At 40.5% G+C, this 24783-nt stretch overlaps 5 protein-coding genes and 1 long non-coding RNA gene across 9 annotated transcripts in view; 2 read left to right on the top strand and 4 right to left on the bottom strand.

The window, feature by feature from the left end:
• Window positions 1-24783, bottom strand: part of LOC130694440 (MKRN2 opposite strand protein-like) — a 41622-nt gene that overhangs the window by 12944 nt on the left and 3895 nt on the right. The gene's annotated exons all lie outside the window — the stretch shown is intronic.
• On the bottom strand, window positions 2782-3241 carry LOC130694450 (uncharacterized). Its single transcript, XR_009002025.1, has 3 exons — window positions 3148-3241; window positions 2945-3094; window positions 2782-2882 (listed from the first exon to the last, which is right to left on the bottom strand). It is a non-coding gene; the product is annotated as an uncharacterized LOC130694450 (long non-coding RNA).
• LOC130695238 (uncharacterized) lies at window positions 8832-10594 on the bottom strand. The gene is made up of 3 exons (XM_057518358.2): window positions 10161-10594; window positions 9988-10089; window positions 8832-9827 (listed from the first exon to the last, which is right to left on the bottom strand). Exons 1-3 carry the CDS (start codon window positions 10230-10232, stop codon window positions 8907-8909), a joined length of 1095 nt encoding a protein of 364 aa, XP_057374341.1. The 5' UTR covers window positions 10233-10594; the 3' UTR covers window positions 8832-8906.
• Window positions 11119-12660, top strand: LOC130694433 (zinc transporter ZIP1-like). The gene is made up of 4 exons (XM_057517517.2): window positions 11119-11369; window positions 11431-11655; window positions 11723-11952; window positions 12076-12660. Exons 1-4 carry the CDS (start codon window positions 11242-11244, stop codon window positions 12480-12482), a joined length of 990 nt encoding a protein of 329 aa, XP_057373500.1. The 5' UTR covers window positions 11119-11241; the 3' UTR covers window positions 12483-12660.
• Window positions 12817-15654, top strand: LOC130694423 (ubiquilin-1-like). 2 transcript variants are annotated; one of them, XM_057517504.1, is made up of 10 exons: window positions 12817-13057; window positions 13157-13442; window positions 13507-13697; window positions 13757-13936; window positions 14005-14141; window positions 14231-14487; window positions 14553-14724; window positions 14784-14931; window positions 15004-15148; window positions 15215-15654. In XM_057517504.1, exons 1-10 carry the CDS (start codon window positions 12959-12961, stop codon window positions 15283-15285), a joined length of 1686 nt encoding a protein of 561 aa, XP_057373487.1. In that variant the 5' UTR covers window positions 12817-12958; the 3' UTR covers window positions 15286-15654. The 2 variants fall into 2 exon arrangements, with proteins under 2 accessions (XP_057373487.1, XP_057373486.1); XM_057517503.1 differs by having other exon boundaries at window positions 12818-13057; window positions 14005-14162.
• On the bottom strand, window positions 15641-20525 carry LOC130694419 (cytoplasmic dynein 1 intermediate chain-like). Of its 3 annotated transcripts, XM_057517498.2 has the most exons (17): window positions 20384-20525; window positions 20042-20148; window positions 19889-19979; window positions 19718-19817; window positions 19545-19654; window positions 19342-19374; window positions 19127-19147; window positions 18592-18639; window positions 17873-17995; window positions 17581-17809; window positions 17382-17520; window positions 17082-17315; window positions 16782-17019; window positions 16554-16714; window positions 16345-16485; window positions 16153-16278; window positions 15641-16090 (listed from the first exon to the last, which is right to left on the bottom strand). In XM_057517498.2, exons 2-17 carry the CDS (start codon window positions 20138-20140, stop codon window positions 15848-15850), a joined length of 2136 nt encoding a protein of 711 aa, XP_057373481.1. In that variant the 5' UTR covers window positions 20141-20148; window positions 20384-20525; the 3' UTR covers window positions 15641-15847. The 3 variants fall into 3 exon arrangements, with proteins under 3 accessions (XP_057373481.1, XP_057373482.1, XP_057373483.1); XM_057517499.2 differs by lacking the exon at window positions 18592-18639; XM_057517500.2 differs by lacking the exons at window positions 18592-18639; window positions 19342-19374.

Genomic DNA, 24783 nt, shown 5'->3' on the forward strand with positions numbered 1-24783 from the left:
TTTTAAGGTTTAGCTCATGAAACTTCATTTGTTAAGGATACTTCCAGTTGAGGAATATCACCAAAGATGCAAATCCTATGGGTAGGAATACCATAATATTATTCTTCTCATCTTTACCGGCTCATGGTCGCCTGTCAATTGTAATCTAACTGGTGCACCAAATTCGTCTTATGCTGCAGCAGCAACTGTAACCCCAGCCAATTCGGCAGTTTTAATCTCTACTTAGCCTACCAACAGACATAGACATGTGACTCAACACAATTTCTATTGGTATTCGTAAATTTTTCTCATTCCTAGTATAGTTTGCTTGTTTTATAAATTCAATATTCAACCATAGGACTGCCAACTCTTTGCTGTCTGCTGCCTATTTGCTGGCCCTACAGTATTTCTAGCCATTGGACAACAGAAGTAAGTCAAATTGCTTTCATACATTTGGCTACATCAGCAATCTTGTATTTCCCACTAAGTAATTCTTTTTCTTTACATTTACGATACAGAATAAAGCCTTCTTTCTCTTCTCCACGCCCGTCTTCACCTCGCCCGTCATCCCGTCTTCGCTTCGCCTGTCATCCCGTCTTCGCATCGCCCGTCGCCTCGCCCGTCGCCTCGCCCGTCGCCCCTTCTTCGCCTCGCCCGTCGTCCTGTCTACGCCTCGCCGGTCATCCCTTTTTCGCCTCGTGGTCGCCCCGCCTTCGCCTCGCCCGCCATCCCGTCTTTGCTTCGTGGTCGCCGCGTCTTCGCCTCGTCGTTTTGGTATTGTGTGTGTTTTGCAATGTTTATTCTTAACTAACCCGTTGGCTGCCACCCACCTTTTATCCCCTTTTTTTTGTAGCTTGACAGGGACGGGCCGCGCTGTTCTGCTCCATGGCTATCTGCCATGGGGTGGAGCAGCGCCACTGCCCAAGATTGGCCGAATGGCCCATAGGCAATGCACCATAGGGAATCCCTTGTTCGAGACGGCGATGTAGACCTGGGATGTGCATTTCCGTAAAGGTCTCATCGCCGTTTCAGCCCGGACTGTCCTCAGTCCCCCTTGGTCGCTATCCCTATGATAGCGACGTAGCGACCGTAGTTTTAAGATGGCGTAGCAGCCAACGGGTTAGTTTTAAGTGTATTTATGTATGTATTGTTGTATGTATTGTGTGTAATATGTATAGTGGTGGATTTGTGGGTGGAAGGAGGGAAAATAAAATGCTTTTTAACACTACTTTTTTTTTGCATTTATTTCTTAAGTTGTTTTATTGACCGATATGGGGATCGAACCCAAGTATTCTAGCATGCTAATCAATAACTTTGCCATTATGCCATCTATAACTTGTTATTATGATGATAGGCATTCCATAATAACCTAGTGTCGAACTTATTTCAACATAGGCATCAAAATTTGAATCAATGTTAGTACGGACTGTCATGGCTTAATGGTAGCGCGATGTGCTGGAATGCTATAGGTTTGTCGTTCAAGTCCCTTACCAATCGAATATATCCACGCTTGTCAAGCTTGAGAAAAGCTTGAGCTTTCATCATTCCATGCAGCTTTCAACGATAAACCAATGGAAACAATGCTTACCATTAAAAGTGACAAAAACAAAGCAAAAAAAAAAAAGTTGATATATGTTATGTGTGAACACAGCTAACACAGACGAATTTTGCAAAAAATATTTTATAAAAAAAATTTTATTGACAATTCTCTGCGCATTACAATTATTTTTGCAACTTTAAAAAGGCACAATAGCCCTTTCAAAAGTTGCCGTCAACCCAGGCAGGGGGAGACACTGCCTTGTTGACCCACCGGGGAGATTACCCGGTGATTGGCTAAGAGAAGCCGGAAGAAGAGCTGAAGATTTGGAACATTTTTACAGGAGCGATTAACCTTTAGTTCGGATTTGTGGATAGCCACATCGCCCTCCGTGAACACATCATCGGACTATGCGGACCCCCACGTCCCCTTTCCGGCCAGAGCCCTCCAAACCTCGGTATATGTTGTTTTTATATATACCGTACAGTAGGGGAATGACCCCCTACGGGCTTATTACGAGTCAAGGGGAAACGGGGCTACGGAAAGGAAGGGAGCCCAGATATGCACTTCAATTTTTTAAATATAAAATACCGTCTCGGGAATCCGAATGAAGTATAGAAATATGTCATCCATCCAATCATTACAATTTATTCAGTGTCATGCCCCAACCAAGAATTTTTTCAGATCCAATGTTACTATTAACCTACACTGAGAAAAGAAAAACAACACCATTAACCATCTCAATTGTTGCTCATGTGACTTACATGACTCATAGATTCAACTTCTGACAGAAGCTTGGGAAAGGCCATACAAATTGTAGATGAAAATCATTGTATAAGGCTCTTGAATGATAAAATAACACCCCTAGAATGTTGCATTGTTGATAGTTGTGTTCCCAGTATGCTGAAAATCCTTTTCTATTGGATAATTTTTTTTTTGTAGATTAGAAATGTTTGGCAAAAAGGAGGAGAAAAGCTTCATCGTAAATTCAAAAATTTTTCAAGAAAATTCCTTTCATACCTAAAGAGTCCATGTATGATGTTCATCGCTGCAATGCCAGTGAAGTGAAACATCTTTAGGGCCATTTAAGTACCCAGCTTCACCAACACTCTGAACGTAAAGGACAAGGTGTTCTTTAGCAAGAGAAGCAGAATTATTTGAGGCTTCTAGCTGTGACAGAACTATAAAGGATTGCTGTTGTACCGGATTCATTAACAAAAGATGGTACTTCTCATTAGACAATTTGCATTACTCTATTACTTTACCTCACACCTTAACGGTAATGCACTCTGTGTTTTTTCAGCTACAGGCTGACTCTTCCATCCTGTAACACTTCCAGACTTGACTTGATCTCCCCGCTAAAATTCTGTGAATGCAAAATAATAGCATTAAAAATACTTTTTCGATAGACAAAGAACGGGGAAGTACCTAATCCATGTTTTAGGTTGAACTCGTGCCATTTCTGGGTTTCCGTACCACACCCATTTTTGGCCCAAATACAGTCCCACAATTGTTCAGTTCCATCGCTGCATGGACTGATTACGAACAATAATTGAGCCTGCAGGTTCATAATTAGAGCTAAAAAACAATAATTAATAATTGAAAACTAATATAATAATCTTTGTACTTACCATCCTTATCTTTTATTATCTTATCCATTTTAACATATTTTTCTCCAGCCACACGTTATTCTCCATCCACGCTACTCAACTAACTGCGAATGGCATCCAATGGACTGAAATTGCCTACATGCCAGTAATAACGAGTCTGAGCGGTAGATGGCTACGTGTCGGAAAAAAAGAAAAAAGTGTAATTTTTTTTTTGGCGAATTTTTTTTTTTTGGGGGGGTAAAACGGATTGCCATTTCCAGTGATTCATTGTGATGCTTACAAAATTGTCTTAATTCTTTCTTTTTCCAAAGCCATCTATGAATAGGCATGAACACCATACCCAATGGCATCTACGAAGAGACATGCCCACCAAACACACGCGCCATCTATGAGCAGACACGCACACCAAGCAGGCGCGCCATCTATGAGCAGACACGCACACCAAGCAGGCGCGCTATCTATGAGCAGAACACACACCAAACGCCACGCCATCTATGCGCCATCTATGTGCAGATATGCATACCAAACCCAACGCCATCTATGAACAGATAAGCGTATACACATTCAAAACAGATTTTCTAAAACGCTATTGATGTGTAAGTGAAGTAATTTTCCCCCGTACGTCGTCCCTCATTTAGCAGGAGAACGATGTCTCCCATTAACCTTTTCGTGATATCTAAATAAATTTTAGAAACAATGTTTAAGCAATCTATGTGGGTACCTTATTAGTTTGTCGAATGTTGGGAAGGCTTAGGGACAGGAATAGATGTATTTTTTTTCTTTTCACAGGTTTGGCTCTCGAACATCATGATTAGAGTAGTTGTCTTTGGTAGAAGAATAATCTTCTGAGATGAAGTCAGAAAGACCAAGTAGGCTACTAGCACTGTTGAAGTAGTTCTCCTCAACTAGTCACAATCGTTGCAGTTATCTACACATTTACATGCATTACTACACCATCCCTTCCCAACCTATTCCTGTTCATCTGTTTCTATTTAACAATCAAGCTAGAATTCCTTTGCCTGTGTTTCTGCTGCCATTAAATTTTGTTATTATAATAACAAATGCCATAACAATCTATATTTACCAAACAGATAAGCTTATGGATGTAGCAAATCTCAGAACAATCTATAAATCAAAAGAAGCAAATGGTAATAAAAAATGGAAACATTATCACTATACATAAATATTTACCTGTGCAATCTCCACAGTGCTATTCCCCACACTGGTAACAACCACTATTATAATGTATAAATATTTATCCATCTCACAAGCAATTAATAAGGTTTTCAACTACTTGCATGATAAGTCTACTGACATCTGAGCTACGGCACATGCAACTCTTCCAGAGCGTTACTGAACTATGAACTTCGAGATATGAATCTGGGCTTCGCGAGACGGCGTTGCTCGCCAGGTGAGGCAGTGAACGCCATCTAGCGAAGACCAGTTTTCGCGGGACGTCCTATTTTAGAACCCGCTCTCCCAGGCTATGTCAATCTTTAAGGGAACATTTTTTTCCACCATGTCCCATCATTAAGATGATTTTGGATTACCTCTCAGGTAACTGCTTTGATTGGCTAAATACTGATACAACTTCACGTCATGGTAGAAACTGTACTCTGAGACAAATAAACCTTCGATTTACGTTTACCGATATTCCCAGAGAATTGGCTGAAAAGCTTTCTAAACGTTACAGCATAACAGTAACCTTTGTTTTTTAAAAATCTCTTGCGTTAACTAACCTGAACTAAAGTAAAATTCAATCAAGGATTCTTCAATGTGATAGATGTTCAGTATCAATGGTTTTCGTGTGTCCTTTCCTTGTAGAGATCAACTCCGTTCTGACTCAACGTAATCCCCATTAGTAACCTGAAACAGATCCGCCGCATTTACGCTTAAAAACAGATTCGTTTCGTTTCAGCGACACAAATACGCAACACCAGACACCCCTGAAATCTAAATAGGCAAATCTGATATATTATGTTATTTGTAAATCTTTTTGCTCTGCTTATATCCAACTCCTTTCAGTTTTATACCAATAAGGCATACAAGTAACCAAATCAGAAAGCAATAAGTCCGAAACCCACAAAAAATCTTTTGTTTAAGATCCAATTCTTCCAGAGCTTCGTTTTTCCTGCTTACGAATTTGTTCGCATTCCTTCTTATTCTGTTCTACAGCTACACAAGGCGTTAAGCTCTATTCTTGAACGCGTTGCGGCAAAATTTTGGCAGCGCTTGTCGATAAATTTTGTTACCGAAATCTTTCGAATGTGATGAGTTTACCTGGTATATATAAGTTGTCGGCAATGCCAGCCCGCACTGGTCACTGCAGTATTTACTCCCCTGACGCGATGCGTTCATACACTGCGGTCCAGGTGTAACAGTGGATGACCTAAAATCGTTTGAAACAACGGTCAGGAAAGAATTTGTTATCTCACCCTCGTCTGCGTTGGTTATTGTAGTAGGACAGTAGCAAAGACGGCAAGGCTACAAGGAGAAGACGGTGTGTTTGAAGAAATTGCGCAAGATGGCTGTATGATGGAGAGATGGATGGCTAATGAAAAAGCCCTATATGAATTGGCGGCGACGAAATGCCAGATGCCACGGCGATGCCTCGTTTAGGTACTACAACGTCATCCGACATAGCCATTCTTCATTCGGCTCCTTGTAGGGGCTTGCACCAGGGACTAAATTGTCTTCGTCCGGATTTTCAGGTTCTCCTCTTCCAGGCTCCTGCGCATTTATTGGTGGTTCATCCCACAATTGTATCCACCTCCCAGACCTTGTTAAGAAGAAATGGAAAAAAGCAAGTGTAAAGTCATTTTGAAACAAATGAACAATTTGAACAAATGAACTTCAAAAAAAAATTTTTACAGATAATTCCTTTTTAGCAGAAATTGCTTGCCTCTTTCAGGATATCATAGGCACCCTTGTTGACATCAAGACTTAGATCTTTGTTTGGCAAGGCAGTTGCAACAACCTCATCTGCTAGGAGCTAGCTGCATATTTCACAACAACTCCAACATTATTTGTGAATTGTATATGATTCAAATTCTCATACTTACTAAAGGGTGTCAGAAATCCATCAACACAAAGCAACCTGTTGGGGAAAAATGATTATCATGGGACACAAAAAAAAATGGATGTTAACATTACCACAAGAATTACAATCTTAATCTTTCAAACTTTCAAGTTTTATACATCTCAAAAGTTATCAAATATGCAATCTAAATTACGTTAATAAGAGCTCTGCCACTCAAGAAATTTACAACTGATTTAAAAAAAAACGTGGCTTAAAACCAATCCCTAGAGAAATTCAGTAGCTGGTATCACTTCTAAAAGCACTTTCAGGATCCAATACTCTCGACTGAACTAATTTTATCCACGGCACCTGTCACACAAAATTGACCTACAAAAGACTGATAACTGCATGACACACTGAAAAGGCATTGAAAAAGACACTATCTGCGGTGATATTCAATTATTCGGTTACCATCCATTTCCTACCGCGTGCACGGCAAAAATGTAACAGCCGACGCTTCTAGATAACCTAGCAGTTAGACATTTCCTCACTAGATGTCTTGATATACCAATGTTGCATAAATATTCCAGGAGTAGTAACGACTGCAAAACAACTTGAGCTATGCATGTTAGGAACCAGAGATAGCTTTACCGAATCGCCAGTACTGTCCTATACCGGACAATTTTGGCCCGCCAGCGTACTCTGATAAATTTAGATCTTCCATAAAATTGGCGCTATTAAACCTGCCAATTATCGGAGCGTACTGGCGATTTAGCACTGAGCAGCATCAACGCCATCTAGGAACTTTCAAGAACGGAAATGCTTAAGCTCTTCCGTGTAAAGGGTATGTCTGTTACTACTCCTGGTATACTCCGTGAACAGACCATGGAGTGTAGTTCAAGATTCATTATTTTTACATTAATTCATTATCATATTTCTAATATAAGTATGACAGCAATCAAGTATTATGTTTCATCTCATGATTGGTACCGGTGATGGTTTGCGTACGTCATCGACAGTCATTTTTTAATACAACTGAACAATGTGAATGACTGACATAATTATTTTGCATCTGAGTATACTTCCATATAAAAAAGCGAGAAAATGCGCTGCGTATTTTGTTTTGTTTCTTATGCCAAATAGAAGCGCGTCGTAAAGGACGAGCGTTGAATTTGAGAGTCCGTGAGTTCTAGCGGTCTTTTGTCCGCTTGCTCATGTAGACGTTATCAACGGTTTTCCATGTCCGGTTCAACATTTTGACAAGAAGAATAGCTTAGAACTGGGAAGGGGACTTTTTTCTTTTTATTTCCAGTTCCCTTTTTGAGTACAACTTAACTTGCCGTTTTTTCTTTCATATTTCGAATTTTATATGAACACGGTTAAACATCAGGCTCATCTCTGTAAGTCTTTTGCTTTAGAGAAGGGAAAAGGACAGCTTAAGTAATCGTTTGCCACTTCCGGCATGCTGAAATCGGATATCTCATTTGATTTCGTTATCACCAGAGTAGCTGCGCAAATAGCAGTACGAAGTGCGCATAGGGATCTTTCTCGACGGTAGAGACCTTCGGCAGACTCAACGGTCATGACCTCAAAGAGAGGGAGAGAATGTTGTTATCTGGGTGGATCTGGTTTCTCATTTTCAAGAGATCGTTTATATGGGGCGTCTTTTGTGAAGGGGCCTTTTAGTCGCGCAGCTCAATTGAGCATCAGGTTGCTGCTGCCGTGAGAGTGAAAGGGCGTGCCCTCGGCGAAAGAAATCAAAAGGACGAGCTTCTATTTCCCTCTCGCGCTTCTAGGACTGAAATCTATTTTATTTTTTCTGTTGGGTGAATTGAGAATTCATTGCTGCTAAAGACACTTTGAAACATTTAATATTTACGCTTTTTTATCGATGATTAGTCCATCGATTATGTCTAATATCGGCAGCAATTTTCATTTGTTGTTGTTGTTTCTTAAATATTATAGCCCACTAGTTAATTCAATATAATTTTACGATATCAAACATCCTTAATAACTCAATGGGAATGCAATAAAGGGGGAGGTATGTTTTGGATATAGAAACATCTAGAGATCAGGTAGCGCCCTTTTATTCAAGGAGAAGAAAAGATAAGGTGTACGATTATATTACTTAAGACGGTTTCAGCTGACTTGATGGTGAAGCAAAACGTTTTTGAGTAGAGTAGGAAATGGAAATGGATTGTTTCGTGCGCTATTATCGCTCTCTTCCGCCTTTTTGCAAACGCTGTCAGAAGGTCAGGGCTCGCTGCAAAGAACGAAGAGGATGGCAATCTTATCGTAAATCAGAAAGAGTACTAATGCAAATCAAATTTTTTATCATTTCAGCTACCCTTTAGTCTTTCTTTATTGGTCTCTGTTTTATCTTTTTTTACGAAGGAACTGTGTTGGTTTATTCTAAGTCTATCTATCAGGCCAATGCAAATAGGCAATCGATGTCGGTTAATGTAATGGTTGGGAAAGATATATAAGCGTTAATTGTAGAACCGCACACAATTGAAATTTAACAGAAACCGGTTGTATATATTTCTGCTTTTTATGTACATTGTCTAGAAGCACTACACATCACGAGAAATGAGCCAGGGAATGACTTAAAAATTAAAAACAATAACATCGGGGCAGAAATAAATACAACTTTGTTATGTCATAAGTACGGGAAGGATGACCAAGGACAGTATTCGCAACAATATTGGAAATAGGCGGAATGTTACACGATTGGATGAAACTAAAGAAAACAAATAAAGTATCACCAAGGTCTCCATACGCTTGATTTTTCTGCGTCTGGTTTCGGCAAAGATAATGAAATGTGGTCTTTATACGGACTAACTCCGCGCTGACGCATAATTTCAGAAGCACAGGTAGGCTGAGTGGGAGACGGGGCTAATGAACTGGACGAGCTAACAGGTGAAGAGGTGCTGGTAGCAAGGAAGCCGCTTGTCCAAAGGTCGGTGTTGTAGACGTCATTCGCTTTCCCCTTGCTCTCAGATGACCATGAAGAAGGCATAATCCTGTGTCTTGTCAACTGGCTATTTGTTCTTTGATTCCAGCTATCGGTCATATCTGGTGACCCATGAGGAATGGACTTGAAACCGCAAGTCCAGCGAGATGATGCAACATCAGTTCTAAACACATTTGCTGGGGATGAATTCGGCGTCGACGTAAATTCAAAGCCATTTGTTTTGTTTGTAAAGGAACGTCGATGGCAAAAATCCTGGCTCTCTTCTGATGCTGACGAACACAGAGCGTGATTCACGGGCGAAGATCGATGAGGCAGAAGTTCGGGAGAAGACAAGAGCATGTCCTTTTCTTCAAAGGAAGAGCAGGAATCGCTTCCCAACGACAGTGAGGGGGATATTCGATGGATCTGATCAGGATCTATATTTGCCAAGAAGTTTTCTAAATGCCAGCCGATTCTTTTGTGTAAGTTTTCTTCAACTGTCTGCTGTTGTTGTTGGCGCAAGACTTCTCGAACAACGCGAGCGCACTCCTTGAAGCCAGCTTTAAAATTCGACGAGTCAGATGACGGAGACGAACATGTGTCAGAAAATCCGGTACCGCGTTCGCCCAGGCCATTCCGCAATGCAAGCCGTTCCTTGTGGAGTTTTTGGACATAGTTAACGGTGAGTTCGAGAACGTCGGCTTTCTCCAGTTTAGATGGTCGGGAGCCCTTCATTCATAATAGTAATTGTTTAATTTTTGTTATTATTGCCTGGTAACATTTCATGATATTATCAATGACACTATACCACATTACAAGTAGTAACCGATGTATGCAGAACCATGTCTCTTATGAGAACTATAGAAAAGACAAAAAATGAAGAACAAACCTCTTTTTTCACGTTATCCGTTTCCATTAGAAGCCGTTTTAGGTCATTGAGGCTCTGGTTAATGCGCGCTCGTCGCTTCTTCTCCATCATAGGTTTGCGCACCTATTTTCATGAGTGATGCACAGATGAATTAAGCCATTTCCTGGGAAAGCCAACTAATATTTAAATCGTACCTTTCTGTTCTCCGAGCCGCGTGTTTCAAATCGATTGCCTTCTACCAAACACGTGTCACGTTTTCGGTTCATTTTCACTTTTTCTTAAAGAATACAGAGCCAAAAACGCGCAAGAGATCAGAGACTATGTTTACGGATACGAGCCGAGTTTTACGGTTGATGTGTCTGCTGCAGTAGTTTGAAACCAACTGAACTAAATAATCACAAGGCTTACAAGGGATAGTCTAAATAATCCTGGGATGTACACCTTGGGAACTTTTGAAAAAATGAACAGGTTCGCATGCCTTGTCCCAACGCCGACAAACTGTCATCGAAAAACTGTTGAATAAAAAACGATTGCAACCGCACACCATGCACCTCCCATTTCGTCCACCACCCTATTTCCTCAATATATCCGTGTACTATAGAACTCGATGAATGGTAGTTCTTAAGGCCCCTCCTACCCTCCCTTTTTTTATTTTCCTCAACCGTCTTTCGAAAATACAACAAGTTGGATTCCTCATCGCGCTTTCCTCTGGTAAACGTACCGCCGTTTTTTTACGTTATGATTAGCTCTGTCCTATAGAATTCTTTGATCATTTGTACGTGTTGTCCAAATGGCCTCGACAACACATTATAGTCTCAATCGAATGCTGATTTCGAGGTAGCGATTTGTTTTCTCGTCAAATCAACCGTTTATGAAATATGTCGATTAACCACGCTGGCGCTGATGCCTATTAGCGCGCTAACAACGCTAAAAGTCATACCGATAACCTAACGACAAAATGTTAACCGTTGTTTTGTCTGAAATCATTTTGTACACTTTGTAATTAAATCTTCTTGTAACTTAATAACGAAGCTGAAATTTATTTTAAAATTGCGCCATCAGCAAAGTGTTTCACCGCAATTCCGTAAGATGGTATTTTGTTGTCAAGAGTCAAAGCTGATGGGCGTCTGCTCATGTGAGAAATACGGAAACAAAAGCGCACGGAGACACAAAACATTCTCATTTTAAATCGTTACTCAAACGCCTCATCAGCTATTCCTGCTCGGCCGATCGAGTGGTTTCGTCACTCGATGTCAAAAGCTGTTATAAACTAACATGGACATCAACAAAGCAAAAAGCATTATATTAGCTACCTTATTTGTGGTTACACTATTATCATGCCTACTGCCATTGAAGTTAATGGATACCATCCGTCATGTTGCAGACCCTGTTCGGAAATTAAGGTTATATTATTATCAATTTCAAAGAATCACCTTTCCTTATTGTTTTCTTATGAACATAAAGGTATACAAGAATTATCAGTCTGTTAAACTGTTTTGCTGGTGGAGTTTTTCTTGGAACTTGCCTGCTAGATCTATTTCCAGAAGTCCAAGATAACATGAATGATGTTATGACTGCATTAAAAATTAGCAGCTCATTCCCTGTTGCTGAATTTCTAGTTGTCTTAGGACTCTTCATTGTTCTTATTGTGGAACAAATTTCCCTTGACTGTAGATCTGAATCCACCAGGTAATATCTAATCCTATAGCTACTTAATAATGTAGCATAATTTAGTATTCTTACTTGTCTTGCGTAGGTTAGAGGAGGAGGAAAGAGAATCTTTGCTTCAAGGTTCTGTACGGAATGCAAATGAACCCAGCGGAGATCCAGAAGTGACATTTCAGTATGGAACTGTACAGCCTATCAATGAAGCAGCCCATCACAGTCATAGCCATGATAATTCTAATTCAACAAATTCTTCACTTCGGGCTCTGTTATTGTCAATAGCTCTGTCCTTACATTCCATTTTTGAGGGATTGGCAATAGGTAATTGTTTATTTAACGTAAAAAATATTGCTCCTCTAAGTGTGTTTACTTTATTTTTTTTAAAGGTAGTTATTTATTTTGTTTGACTTTATTTTAATCCTTATTTTTTTTTTTAAATCTTAGGTTTACAAAAGAATGTGGAGTCGGTTCTCCAGATCTTTGCAGCTGTAGTGCTACATAAGTGCGTGATAGCATTTGGTCTCAGCCTTAACCTCGTTCAGAGCAAACTTCGAACAAGAGTGATAGTTCAACTAACTCTAATATTTTGTCTAGCCGCTCCGATTGGTATGGGAATCGGAATGGGAGTCGAATTGCTCAGTAATTCTCTCGAAGCTACAATACTAAGTGGTATTTTGCAAGGCATGGCTTGCGGCACATTCCTTTACGTCACCTTTTTCGAAGTACTTCCACACGAGTTAAATAGCAGTGATCTTAGAACGCCAAAAATGATCTTCATTATCCTGGGTTTTGCTGCGTCTTGCGCAATTGTCTTCCTTGATCCTGAAACGGCAAAACCGAGATGTCCCTAGCCAATAAAGTTTCCATGTTTCTTTTATCTCTCTAGAGAAACAATCTCAACTCAACAGGAATATTTACAAAATATTCTTGATATTTGTCAAAAACTTGACTAATTTTTGAAAAATATGTGTATTTTGAAATTAAGCCGATAAGCATCGTTCATAAATAAAAACCTGTAAATAAGTTGTATTTTCATAATGTGAAAATTTGGATTCAGTTTCAACTAATGATGTTGAATAAAATGAGTGAACAAATATGCGAGATGACTAAGCATAATACGAAGACATCAACTTTCAAGTTCTCGAATGAAGAGTAATGTGGGCGAAACTCGCTAGGTTGCGCCTTGATGCACGTCAGCGTTTACTGAGAGTGGTAATCAAGAAGACGGTATAGTGAAACTTTCGAACAAGTTCTGGAATCTGTCTAAACATTTGATTTTTCAAAGTTTTATTTTGAAATTCATACGAATTGCGGTGATTCTCATAAAATGGCAGAATCGAGTGAACCACAAAAAATTAGGTTGACTGTGAAAACTCCAAAGGATAAGAAAGATGTTGAAGTCCCAGAAGATGCATCAATCAAAGAGGTAATAAATGAGCCACATTTCTTGAAATTAATTATAATAAAGAATTTTGCGTTCGCTTTCGAAGTGTGGTTCAGCTAATAAAGTTTGGTTCAATTTCAGCTGAAAGAAATAGTGGCAGAAAAGTTTGGTGCAACTTCTGAACAGGTGTGCCTTATCTTTGCTGGAAAAATTCTTAAAGACCAGGAGACTCTGAAAGGACACAACCTTAAAGATGGACTGACAGTTCATCTTGTGATTAAATCTGGAAATAGAAACAGGGCCTCACAAGACACAACTAGTAATGCTACGTCTAATACAACATCCCAGCCGTCTGCAACTCCTAGCAGACCCGCAGAGCCAAGTTCTTCATCACCTTTTGGGATTGGTGGGTTAGGTGGACTTGCAGGTTTTTATTTATAATGATAAGTTTTGCTTAGTATATCTTTAATTCAAGATTTTTGTTTCTGTAGGGTTGTCAAATATGGGGATGGGTTCAGGGAACTTCATGGAAATGCAACAGAATATGCAAAGAGAATTACTTTCTAACCCGGATACATTACGCCAAATGATGGACAATCCACTCGTTCAGTCACTCATGAGCAATCCAGATTACATGAGACAAATCTTGACATCTAACCCGCAAATGCAGCATTTACTAGAGGTAGATAGGGGAATTTGCTAATTTTGCATACACTTATTAAAAGTTATGTTTGATGGTAGCGCCACCCAGAAATCAACCATGTCATGAACAATCCAGAGTTGTTGAGACAAACCATGGAAATTGCAAGAAATCCAGCAATGCTTCAAGAACTAATGCGTAGCCAAGATCGAGCACTTTCAAACTTGGAATCAATACCTGGGGGTTACAGTGCACTCCAGAGGATGTACCGCGACATTCAGGTTGTTGAAAAATTTATTGTTTAGTGGAACTTGAACGAGTAATGGATTTTCCATATCTGCATTAACAGGAGCCTATGTATAATGCTGCTCAAGAACAGTTTGGTGGCAATCCCTTTGCCGCTTTAGTAAATAACGCCGGCTCTGTTGCTGGATCGGCTAATCCTCAGGCAGGACAAGAGAACCGTGCTCCATTACCAAACCCCTGGTCTGGACTATCACCAACTCAGTTTGTTGAATGCCAATGCCATTTGACATCAGTTTAATGAATAGTACGTTTTAATGTAATTTAAATAGGTCCAGTGGAAGTAGTTCTGAGGCAAGAACTACTGGTGAAAATCGCAGTACGACCACTCCCTCTACCCAGGGGATGCCGGGCATGACAGGGATGATGAATTCACCAGGAATGCAGTCTCTAATGCAGCAGATTGTAGATAATCCGCAATTAATGCAAAGTATGATGAATGCCCCTTATGTCCAAAGTATGTTCCAACAAATGGGTTCAAATCCAGAACTAGCTGAACAGATGATTCTCAACAATCCCCTCTTTGCGAGTAAGATTTTTCTGTTTCTTATTTGCAATTACATGTTTTAAATTGCGAGTTTATCGTCCAACTAGGCAATCCAGCTATGCAAGAACAAATGAGATCAATGCTACCAACATTCATGGCTCAGCTCAACAACCCTGAAATCCAAAGTTTAGTTACAAATCCACAGGCTATGTCGGCGATGATGCAAATTCAGCAAGGAATGGAACAATTACGACAAGTGGCCCCATCGTTTGCAACTACGTAAACTGTTTTGGATTATCGTGATTAAATAATTTAATATAATATTTCTATAATTTTAGGCTTGGTCTTGGTACACTTCCTCCGCCTTTGAATCCTGCTACGAGCACCGTGCCAACTTCTTCGCCTACAACGTCGACAACATCGCCTCCTCCACCCACAACTACCCAACCCAGTTCTGATGCGTTTAGCAACATGATGGCAAGCATGGTAAGGACATGACAAATAGCATTTTGTTTATCGACAATAACTAATAGAGCCGTTTGCTTTTCAAATGGTTAGCTCACTTCCCTAGCTGGGCAAGGTGGAATGGGAGGTGGAATTGGGGGCATGGGTGGCTCCACCCAACCACCCGAGGAGAGATACCGTTCTCAGTTGGAACAGTTAGCGGCTATGGGATTTATTAATCGGGATGCTAACCTTCAAGGTAATTTTAACATTAAAGCTTTCACCGTTTGTTGAATATTCTGAGTTGAATCACGTTATTTTTCAGCCTTGATCGCTACCTTCGGCGATGTCAACGCTGCTGTGGAAAGATTACTGCAGAACCGCCCCATGATTTGAATGTCGTCAGATGAAACTTTGTGTTCTTCTTTATTATTACTTTTTTCCTTACCACTCTTGCCATTCTATTCTTCTTACCTAGACAATTCCTTTCTAATTCTTTTTGGGTTGATTGTGGATACGGTTCCCCGTTCTTGTCGATTCCAACCGCATTACGTTGAAGACTGTTTACAAGGTACTTTTTCTTGTAGTCAGACGGGTTGTAACAATGATTTCTTTATCTTACACCTCTCGTCCTAACCACTTTAAGTTTCCCCTCTCCAGCTCCTCAAGGTGTTTCCAGACACATTTCCAATCCTATCACTTCTCCCCTCCATTGGTTGTATAATCCCGATGTTAGAATCCATCCAATATATAAATGATCAAAAATTCTTTGTTGGTAAGGTTTTTGTAATTTAGTACTTAATTTAGGATAGAATTTCAAGTACCCACCGCGCATTCTCGCACTCCAAAAGCAAAAAAAAAAAGGTCGGCGAGAAAAAGCCCGCCGGCAAAACAGATTCCTCCTTCGTAGAGGTACTTGGATTAACATGTGTACAAGCCTCGATTGGCAGGTATATTACTAGCGTAGAGGGGCAGAAGATGAGGAAGACAAGCTCCCTAAGCTGCTCGGCGGGGAAGTGGTGCCAGCTAGCTGCGAAATGCTGCTTCCTATTCCGAGGCTAGCACTGGCAGGTCCGCTACTGAGACTGCTCCCTACTCCAAAATTTAATTTTTCCATATCTTCATCCAACTGATTCTGATGCAACTCTTGGAGAGTGTGAACCAATCGGGTCCATTCATCGGCCCTTGGGACAGCCAGTTGCTACGATTGTTCAATTGAAGCGTGTTAGATAAACAAGTGACAAGCAAACATGGAGCTCATACCTCTCCAACTTCGTAAACCCAAATTCTTCCATTGTCATCACCAACAGTAAGATTCATGCCAGACTGCGTCCACTTGACACGATTGAGGGCGGGATTTCCGTCAACATTAATACTGGTTACTGGTACCTAATCAAGACGTACACACTCAATGTCAAAATAGATCAACAAATAGAGGCAGTTTAAAGTAAATACCTCGGTGTCCTGGTTGAGATTCCACACGTCAAGACGGCCCATGCCGTCAACTGTGGCAAACACAGCCGGGTGGATTGGAGACCAAGCGACATCATAAACATAATCACCATTATCTTCAAACGAATACAATGGTTTGTTTTCCTGTTGCGTCGAATGAATACAGTTGCTTAGTAATGTGATTCATGATGAATAGAAACACAAATTCTCACCTTAAGACTCCAAAGCTTGACAGTCCAATCAACCGAAGATGTGAGGAAAAGATGCGAAAAATCGATGGGTCCTTGAGAGTTGTGACAATCCATGCCACGGATTGGTCCTTGGTGTCCCTCGTATGTATCAATGATGCCGGCACGCGGCCCGTGACGACCGGCTATAAATTGAATAACTCAGTTGATCTCGCCATGGAAATCTAAACCTTTGTTTCATTCTAGTAGTACCCGAATAAATGATGCCTTCCTCACTACCAACAATGAAGTTGTTGATGTCGGATTGAGGCTGTGGGAAGGCCATACAGGTGGCCGCAACTGCACGGCTTTGTCGCTGTTGCAAGTCCAGTGTTTCTTGAGGCTGTGCCAGCATGTCGAGGCTCCAGGAGCACATTTTCCCGTCGGTAGAAATCGAAATCAAACTGTGAGAGTTTTGCGTTCCGACAACGCTCAAACAATACACTGGATGCTGTAAGAAGAGAAAATATATTATATATATCAATCAAACTATTACTCTATCAGATGTTTTACCGTGTGGGCCATGGCGGAGAGGGGACTTCGCTGGACAGGTGTCCTCTTCGGGCTGCGGTTATCCCAGAGAACAATTTTTCCGGAATAGGTACCTCCCAAGATTAGGTTAGGATGGAATCGTGCGAAGCAGCATGAAAGAACGGGAGATTGACAATGAAAGATATACTCGGGTGTGGACTTCTTAAAGCGCGTATTCCAAACGAGACAGACGCCATCAGGATCATGCGGTGAATCCTACAACGAACATGGGGTTAAATATCACAATATCCGAGTGTCATAAAATATCATTAGAGCCTTTACTTCGTTGTTGTGGTATGATGCAACCAGAAGCTCCGGAAACTGAGGTGACCAATCCATGCAAGTCACGCAACGGTTGCGAGACCAACGTTCGTCATAGAAGCAACGGTTCAAGTGAATCTTGTAGCCAGATCGGTCGTCACTGAAAGACATACACCTTCAATTTGTATCAAGAAGGATTAACGTGAAATAATTGAATTACATGTTGTTGTCTGTTTCTGATGCTCCTGTATAGTCCATAAATATGTCGACCTGTTCGCTGAGCGCCCGTTCAACAATGCGAGATGACTGGCCGAAAAATCGTTGAAACTCTTCCGTCATCAGAATCATTTGCTTCTCCTCTTCGCTCAGTTCTCGAGTGGGTTTCATTTGTTGCTGAGATTCCTGCTTGAACGCTGCTTCCTCTACCGACGTCATGGCCGGTTTTACATCTAAAAGACTTGCATTGAAGTTTTACAGCATTAAATGTAGTTATCGTAGCGTTTCATTATCACCTTTGACTTGTGGCATTCCGTGCGGAAGTATGCCAGGTGGCAAAACAGAGTTACGCGAAGCATAGCTGCCATCCATATTTGGTAGTGAACTATCATCTTCTTCCGTTCGATCATAGGTCAGAACTGAAAAGAAAACAAAAACAAAGCCAAAAAATGAGAGCAGGGATTAAAATAAAATAGCGTGTTATAGTTTTCGAACAGTGAGGTGCCAACAAAAAAAAAAATAATGAATACGTCAAAGCGACAAAAGAAGTCATGCACTGCGAAAAAAAAATAAATAAAGGAGTCCATCTTGCGATTGTGATGACGGATTGTGAAGAGGTTACAAGAGTCACGGCAGGCGGATATCGAAAGAGGCAAAAGAGAATGAAACAAGAGAAGTCTTTGGGGGCAGCATCAATCAATAAGGTTGGAATTAAAGCACTTCAAGCAACTGATCATTCAACGGCAAACTATCTGGCAATATCGCCTTTTTTTTAGTTGATTGTTAGAACGTCCGACTTGAATCTACACGACAGCCTCGATCAGGGATACCAATCACCAGACGCTGGTCAAAACCAACAACCAACTTTTCGAACTAAATCGACGGAAATAACCGAAATTGAGGAGAAATAAATCAAATAAAAGAAAAAAAAAAGTGTTTGGATCGAAAAGACGATGGCGTACATAATAAAAAATCATAGTTGATTTGAACTGGGCGAGGGACCCGTGTCACCTACCTGGGAACTCATCATCCCACTCTAAAGCCGGATTGAGGTTATATTCATCTGAAGATACAAAAGTTCAAAAAAGAAATGGTGTCAAAGGTCGGAGAAGGGGGAGGCCCACCAATCGAGAGACGAGAGAAATATAAAAAAACGGAGAAAAATGGTATTAGGTAAGATTCAATTAAGTTCGCTTCAACATGAAAGCTCTGGTATTGAACAGATACTACGTCATTGAAAGTAATCTGCTGATGAACAACCTCAGTCATTCAAGAGATCATTAAGCAATATGGGTACGGCATTGCATGCAGATGGCTACCAGGTTAGGACACGTGACCCTCAGAAACTTTGGATCGCATAGGAGCGCTCAATGAACTGTGAAAGGGTATTTCAAATATGTTTAAAACCAAGTCATGACGGATGGGAGAATATGACGGCGTCGGAATATGAAAGTAAGAAGCCCGTTATTTGATCACATACGTACAAGTGGCATCGCAAGAAAACGCTAGAAAAAAAAACAATGAAAAGAATATAAAAAACAAAAACTCACCGTAATAGTCGACTTGGTGGGCTGCTCAAAATATTACATGGAACCAAAAGATACAAATAATATATCACAGATATTCTTTAAAAAAGAAAAATAGTGAGCTTATCTCTATCTTGCGAAGCCAATTGAATACTACTTAAGATTGCGCTTCATGTGGGTATTGTGTTTTTTGTAGAAAAGAAAAAAAAATGGTTAATTGGAAACGAATTGTTTGTTACCTTTCCGCGCTCTCCATAAATCATGATAGTATCCTTGACACAGAGAGCAGCAGCAAGGAATGGACAGGGTTACTTAATGTTAAAAATTAACCTTCACTTGTTCTAGCCAACATAAACAGGTTAGGTCAAATAGCCGTACAAGGTTTCCAATCCAAAATACTGAATTTTACATTTAAAAAAAAAAAAGAAAGGAGCAATCATACCTCCTCTTTCTGGGCTCGCAACTGTTTGGGTCTGCTTGGCATAAGTGACAATCTCTTTGGGTGGAATGTCAGTCGTTTGGACACTCACTTTGGTTAACTGGGGTTTCTTCCTGCAGTCATTCAGAAAGAAACATGTGAAAAATCGTAATGGTTTAGAAATATAAGGTTAAAACCTGCTCTTGCGTGCCATTAATGGTGACTGGACTAGGCTGGAATCAGGTGTGGACTGATTACTTGGTTCTTGAGTGGATGGAACATAAGTTGAGAGCACATCTAATAATTGACAGAAATAGTATTATAATATTGCAATTTATTTAGGTGTACAATGTTCTTGAGATGTTTACCAGACACAGGTTTTAAACCCTCCCGCTTCAAAAGTTCATCCATGGTTACATTCTGATCACCTTCTCTAAGGACGCGGTGAGAGTTTTCCACCTTTGGAACACATGCAATTACATATTCAAGGAAACAGTCAGAACCCAATTATGATGTTTTACCTCTTGTCTTTCTCGTTCTTGTTGCCTTCTTTGTTTTTCCTTCCTCAGTTCTTCTAGTTTGGCCTTTTTTCTTTCCAATTCAGCCTTTCGGTCTGCCATTGTGACACCTAGCACATAAAATGATTTTAAAGTATTGCAATACATACAATTTGGGATCTAAATCTAGCTTCTAATTTATCTTTGGTGGTGGGGATGGGTAAAACAAACACGTCAGTACGAAAAAGTATGTTATGCAGCTTGTAGGTATGGGTGTGCCTGGGCTGGTGTTGGCATAAGTCATAATGCGGTGACAATATATAACAATACGAATTACTGAATTTACGAATGTAATGTAATACTCACAAAGAGCTTTTGGGATGATATCACAAAAAATAATATTAGAATCTCTGCTACAGAAAAAAAGTCTCAGCTCTCAGCTGTCACCCGTAAAATGGCCGTATGGTGACGAATACAACATTGACAGTTCGAGCGGTATATTTCGGGACACGCTGTATTTTGATAGAAATGATTCCATAAATCGCACATTTGTCATTGTTATTCTAGCATAACAATAAAACTGAGAACTGCTTTGCTTTCCCTGATAATACCTGTTCGATTTTAACATAAAACATCCAAAAAGAAAACATGGTAAGCCATTCAAAGCTGTTTAGCTTAGTAGCCCATACCAAAAGAAAAATCTAAAACAAATAAACAAAATTTAAGCCACTATAAATACCAAGGGCGTAGAAACTACATGTTCCTTGAGTTACTTGATTTTCGAGTGGAATTTATAATGAAGTTGACGAACCTTCTTTACACAAAGAAACAGTCTTGTCAATAGCTTAGTTTGTATCCGACAATTCCCAGATGGTGGATTATAAATTTCCAAAGAAATAACATGGCACGATGCACTTTTCCAGAAATAATTTGTATTGAAAACGCAATCTACATAGTTCCCTTAAGAAATATGCGTTTATTGCACAAAATAAATGAGCCTTTGCTAGTTAAAAACAAACAATATTGAGATTCCAAGAGCACAATCGTGACAGGCTGAGCTACGCCATAAAAACGAAGCCAAAGATAAAATTTAGAAAAGCATATATATATATATATATGTATATGAACCTTCTTTTGACGAGAGTTCGAAAGCCAACAACTCTGATAACTAAATACCAAAGTGAGTTCATATTGGAGATAGAAAAGCAGATGCGCCCATCGGGCCAACGAAGCAGAAGGAGTATATACGAGTGTCCCAGTCTAAGCATTCCTGGAGAAGTCACGTAAAAACATCAACCACTAAGACAAAAAAAAAAAAAAAAGAGAAAAAATATTTATGGAATGTCCTGAACATTCTGATCGCTTCTCTGTGATCAGCTCGATCGCGACTTTGATGCATCGAGACTTTCCAGTCTTTAACGAAGGCCAGGTTCCATCACGTTATTGCGCACTGTATTTATATATATATATATATATGCGAGAAGGGTATAGATATACATACGGACGGTGGGAATTGTGAAAGCCAAGCTCTTCCGTTTGTCTACATATCTTCTCCCCCCCCCCTCCTTTCTCTCGCTATGTCTTCGTTGCTCGTTGGTCAAAGTCGTGCAGCATGACTTGTTTCTCTTGTGCGCGAGCGTCTGGCGATGTTTGGGGAAATGCTGGGTATCATCTCATCAGCACCGCCCAGGCTTTCAAAACTAAAAATAAACCATTGAAGGCGTATGGGCCTATGCGGATGGTATGTTTACATATACTCTATACGCACAAACGGTGTACTGTACATATAACAGTGGGCCCAGTTGGGGCTGCGTGAGAGAACTCTTGGCATACCCTACTGCCTTTTCTTTATGGCACTCTGTTCGTTAATTACCTTTCGCTTGAAGACATTTTCAAACGGCGAGTCGCCCTTTTCTTTTTTGTTATTCATCATTTCCCTTCTTGCCTTTTTTTTCCTTTTGAGCATTGAATTTCACGCTTCGAAAGCAACGGGTTAAACGACACGCCACTTGGCTTTCCAACTAATGAAATTCGTGTTAAGAAACCATATGATTTCATCGGCGGGCGGGATATTGCAAAAGAATTAAGAAAATGGCGCATAAAAATCTGAGATTTGAATCTCATTGACGGAAAACAACTGTCTCCTTACGAAACAAACATTTTCGTTTTTCCTGCTTGCACACACACACATACGCAGACGACTTAAAAAATCTCTCCATACCAATGTAAATGAAGCGGAAGCGGGAGCGGAACACTTCCGGTATAACATGTCCATCCCGAGATAGGCACAGAAGATGGAAGAGGCATGGAACAGCGGTAGGAGGAAACTGTTGAGCGCTCTACTGGTTACAGAGGAAGAAGATTAGAAAAAAGAAAGAAAATAAAAAGGGGGGAAAAAAAAAAGAAAAGAGGAAGCTGATGAAATGTCGTCGAGGAATGTGCTCTGTTTCTTTTTCGTTTCCCCCCCCCCCCTTCTCCTTGTCTACTGTTATTCTCTATGTCACTCCTCCACACCCATTCTAGGTAATCTTCTTTCTTTCTTGCTCCGGTTTTTGAATGAATCTAAAGTTAGCTAAGGCTTTAAGCTTTTGCAGCTTCTTTTTCGGCTTGGACCAACGACGTAACAGTCGTCACGACGTCGCGGTGCAGTCTGGTCGATCATCCGGCCGATGACTCGTGTCATCCAACCCGCGGTGTGTTGAGCCCAGTTCCGCATTTTCGATCGGACATCGAACATTTCTTCTGGTTTTTCATTCGGCCAAAACCTGTCTCGAACGCATTGAATTGAACGAATCTCTTCTGGTTTCTTAGTTGTGGCCGACTGCAATCGGAATCGATACATCGTCGGGTAAGTTCCAATCGGAAATTCTATTCACTTCGCATGTGACCCGAAATTCTTTTTATGTGATCAAACGCATACGATACGAACGATATACCCAATGGGGTCGTGCCTAATAAGGCTATGTAAATGTGATGCAACAAGAGATCGGTGTATATTTATATGAGAGGTCGGAAAGCACGTGGCTTTCGTACCCGACGATTTTGAACTCGTGATGGCATTCAATCACGAGACCGCAACCGTATGCATTCAATCCCGTTTGATTGGTCCTAGCCGGGACGGGGATTAACGTTCCACGCGTGATCCATTCCATGAATTGTTGAAATACATTTTGTTTATTCCAAAATGTAGGGCAGGATTGTAAAGACAGCACATTAATCACATTTTTTTTTTGTTTTTGTTTTGGGGAATATAATTTGTTTGACCCACCACGCCCCTGCGGTATAGCAAATGATGGGCCGCGTTTTGTTCGAGGAGGATCTTTAACTTTCACCCTTACATGGAATTCCCCATTCTTTTCAGTTAACCTCTGAGGTTGGGCCACACACACAAAAAAAAAACGAGCGTTGGCGTGCAGTTTGTTTCACGTGAAGAACAAATTAGGGTGGAGCTGGTGAGCTCGCTAGATGTCGTGAGAATGTCACTTCACGAGTCACGCCACCAGATGGACGTGATTTTTTCTTTTTTACCGTAGGGAAGGAGGGGGGGGGGGAGCATTTTGGATGTTTTACGAGGTTTACACGTGGAGCGTGCTCGACGTAGAGGCTCGCCAATTAAGCGTGAAAATGAAATGAATATGGCCACTCGCATATTATGCGCGTGATTTATCACCATAGAGTGGCCGGGAAAAAGCTTTATCGCCTGCGGTTCCGAATCACGGAATGTTGGCTTTCACGTGCGCAGTTTTTACCTGAAAACTGTCAGTCACGTCGCCCAAAGTTATCCCCCATTTTTCTCTCTCTCTTGTTTTTTTTTAATTTAAAACGACGCAAATGTTTTTCCAGTTTGCATATTAAAGTGTTTGATGAATGAGCTCATTTTTGATCAACCTTTTTAAACTAAAAACAAAAAGAAATATGTAAAGTGCCAGATGGCGGCCATGAATATACGAGCAATGTCCCGCGCGAAAAGAGGCAGCAGCGGAACGGTAATGTGCAAGCAACACCCCCTTGCGTCTGTTTTGTGTACACGCAGTGAGGAATGTTCACATGGGGAATTTAAGAAGAAAGTGGCCCTTTTTTTTTTTTTTTTTTTTTAATATATTTAACCATTAGCAGTGAGGAAAGCTATCGTGAAAAGACGGCCAGGCGTATATTACGATAAGTGCTTGACCATTTTGTTCCATACCGATCGTGAGTCACGAGTGAAAGGTGAAAAACGATTCACGTTAGATTGAAAGCCGACTATACATGAGCGTTGCATGTACGAATGAAACGCGTTTTGTGAATCGGGTTTAATAGTAACCGACATTCCAAAAATAGCCCGTTGAACCGGTGAGCGCCATCAATAAGTTGACGCAAATAAATCAGATAACATAAGAATATAAATAAAGAAAAAAGTCGTAAATAGTCATTAGATTTCCCTTTGATGTCATCTGTTTTTTTTTTTTTACAAGTGGCCGCGTCGTTTCGCTGCATTTTCTCGGAACGGATCGAGTTTTAACCAATTAGCTGGGCAGGATGCTCGCTATTGTATAAGACAAGATTCTTCTTCTTCTTTTTTTTTTTTTTTTTTTTTTTTTCAAGAATGAAAGTGAAAAACAAATGAAAGAAAGGAAATGTTAACTATGCAACAAGCGGGGGACTGCGTTTGAGCGGCTCATCCCGTGAGCGCAGTTCGTTCGTATCGATCACGGAGATCTTTGTTGCTCAGAATGGAGAGTTAGAGAGTTAGCCGACGTTTGCCGATGAATGTCTTCGACTTCTTT

This window comes from Daphnia carinata, chromosome 4, assembly GCF_022539665.2.
Source record: "Daphnia carinata strain CSIRO-1 chromosome 4, CSIRO_AGI_Dcar_HiC_V3, whole genome shotgun sequence".
In the NCBI taxonomy this organism is placed as follows: domain Eukaryota; kingdom Metazoa; phylum Arthropoda; class Branchiopoda; order Diplostraca; family Daphniidae; genus Daphnia; species Daphnia carinata.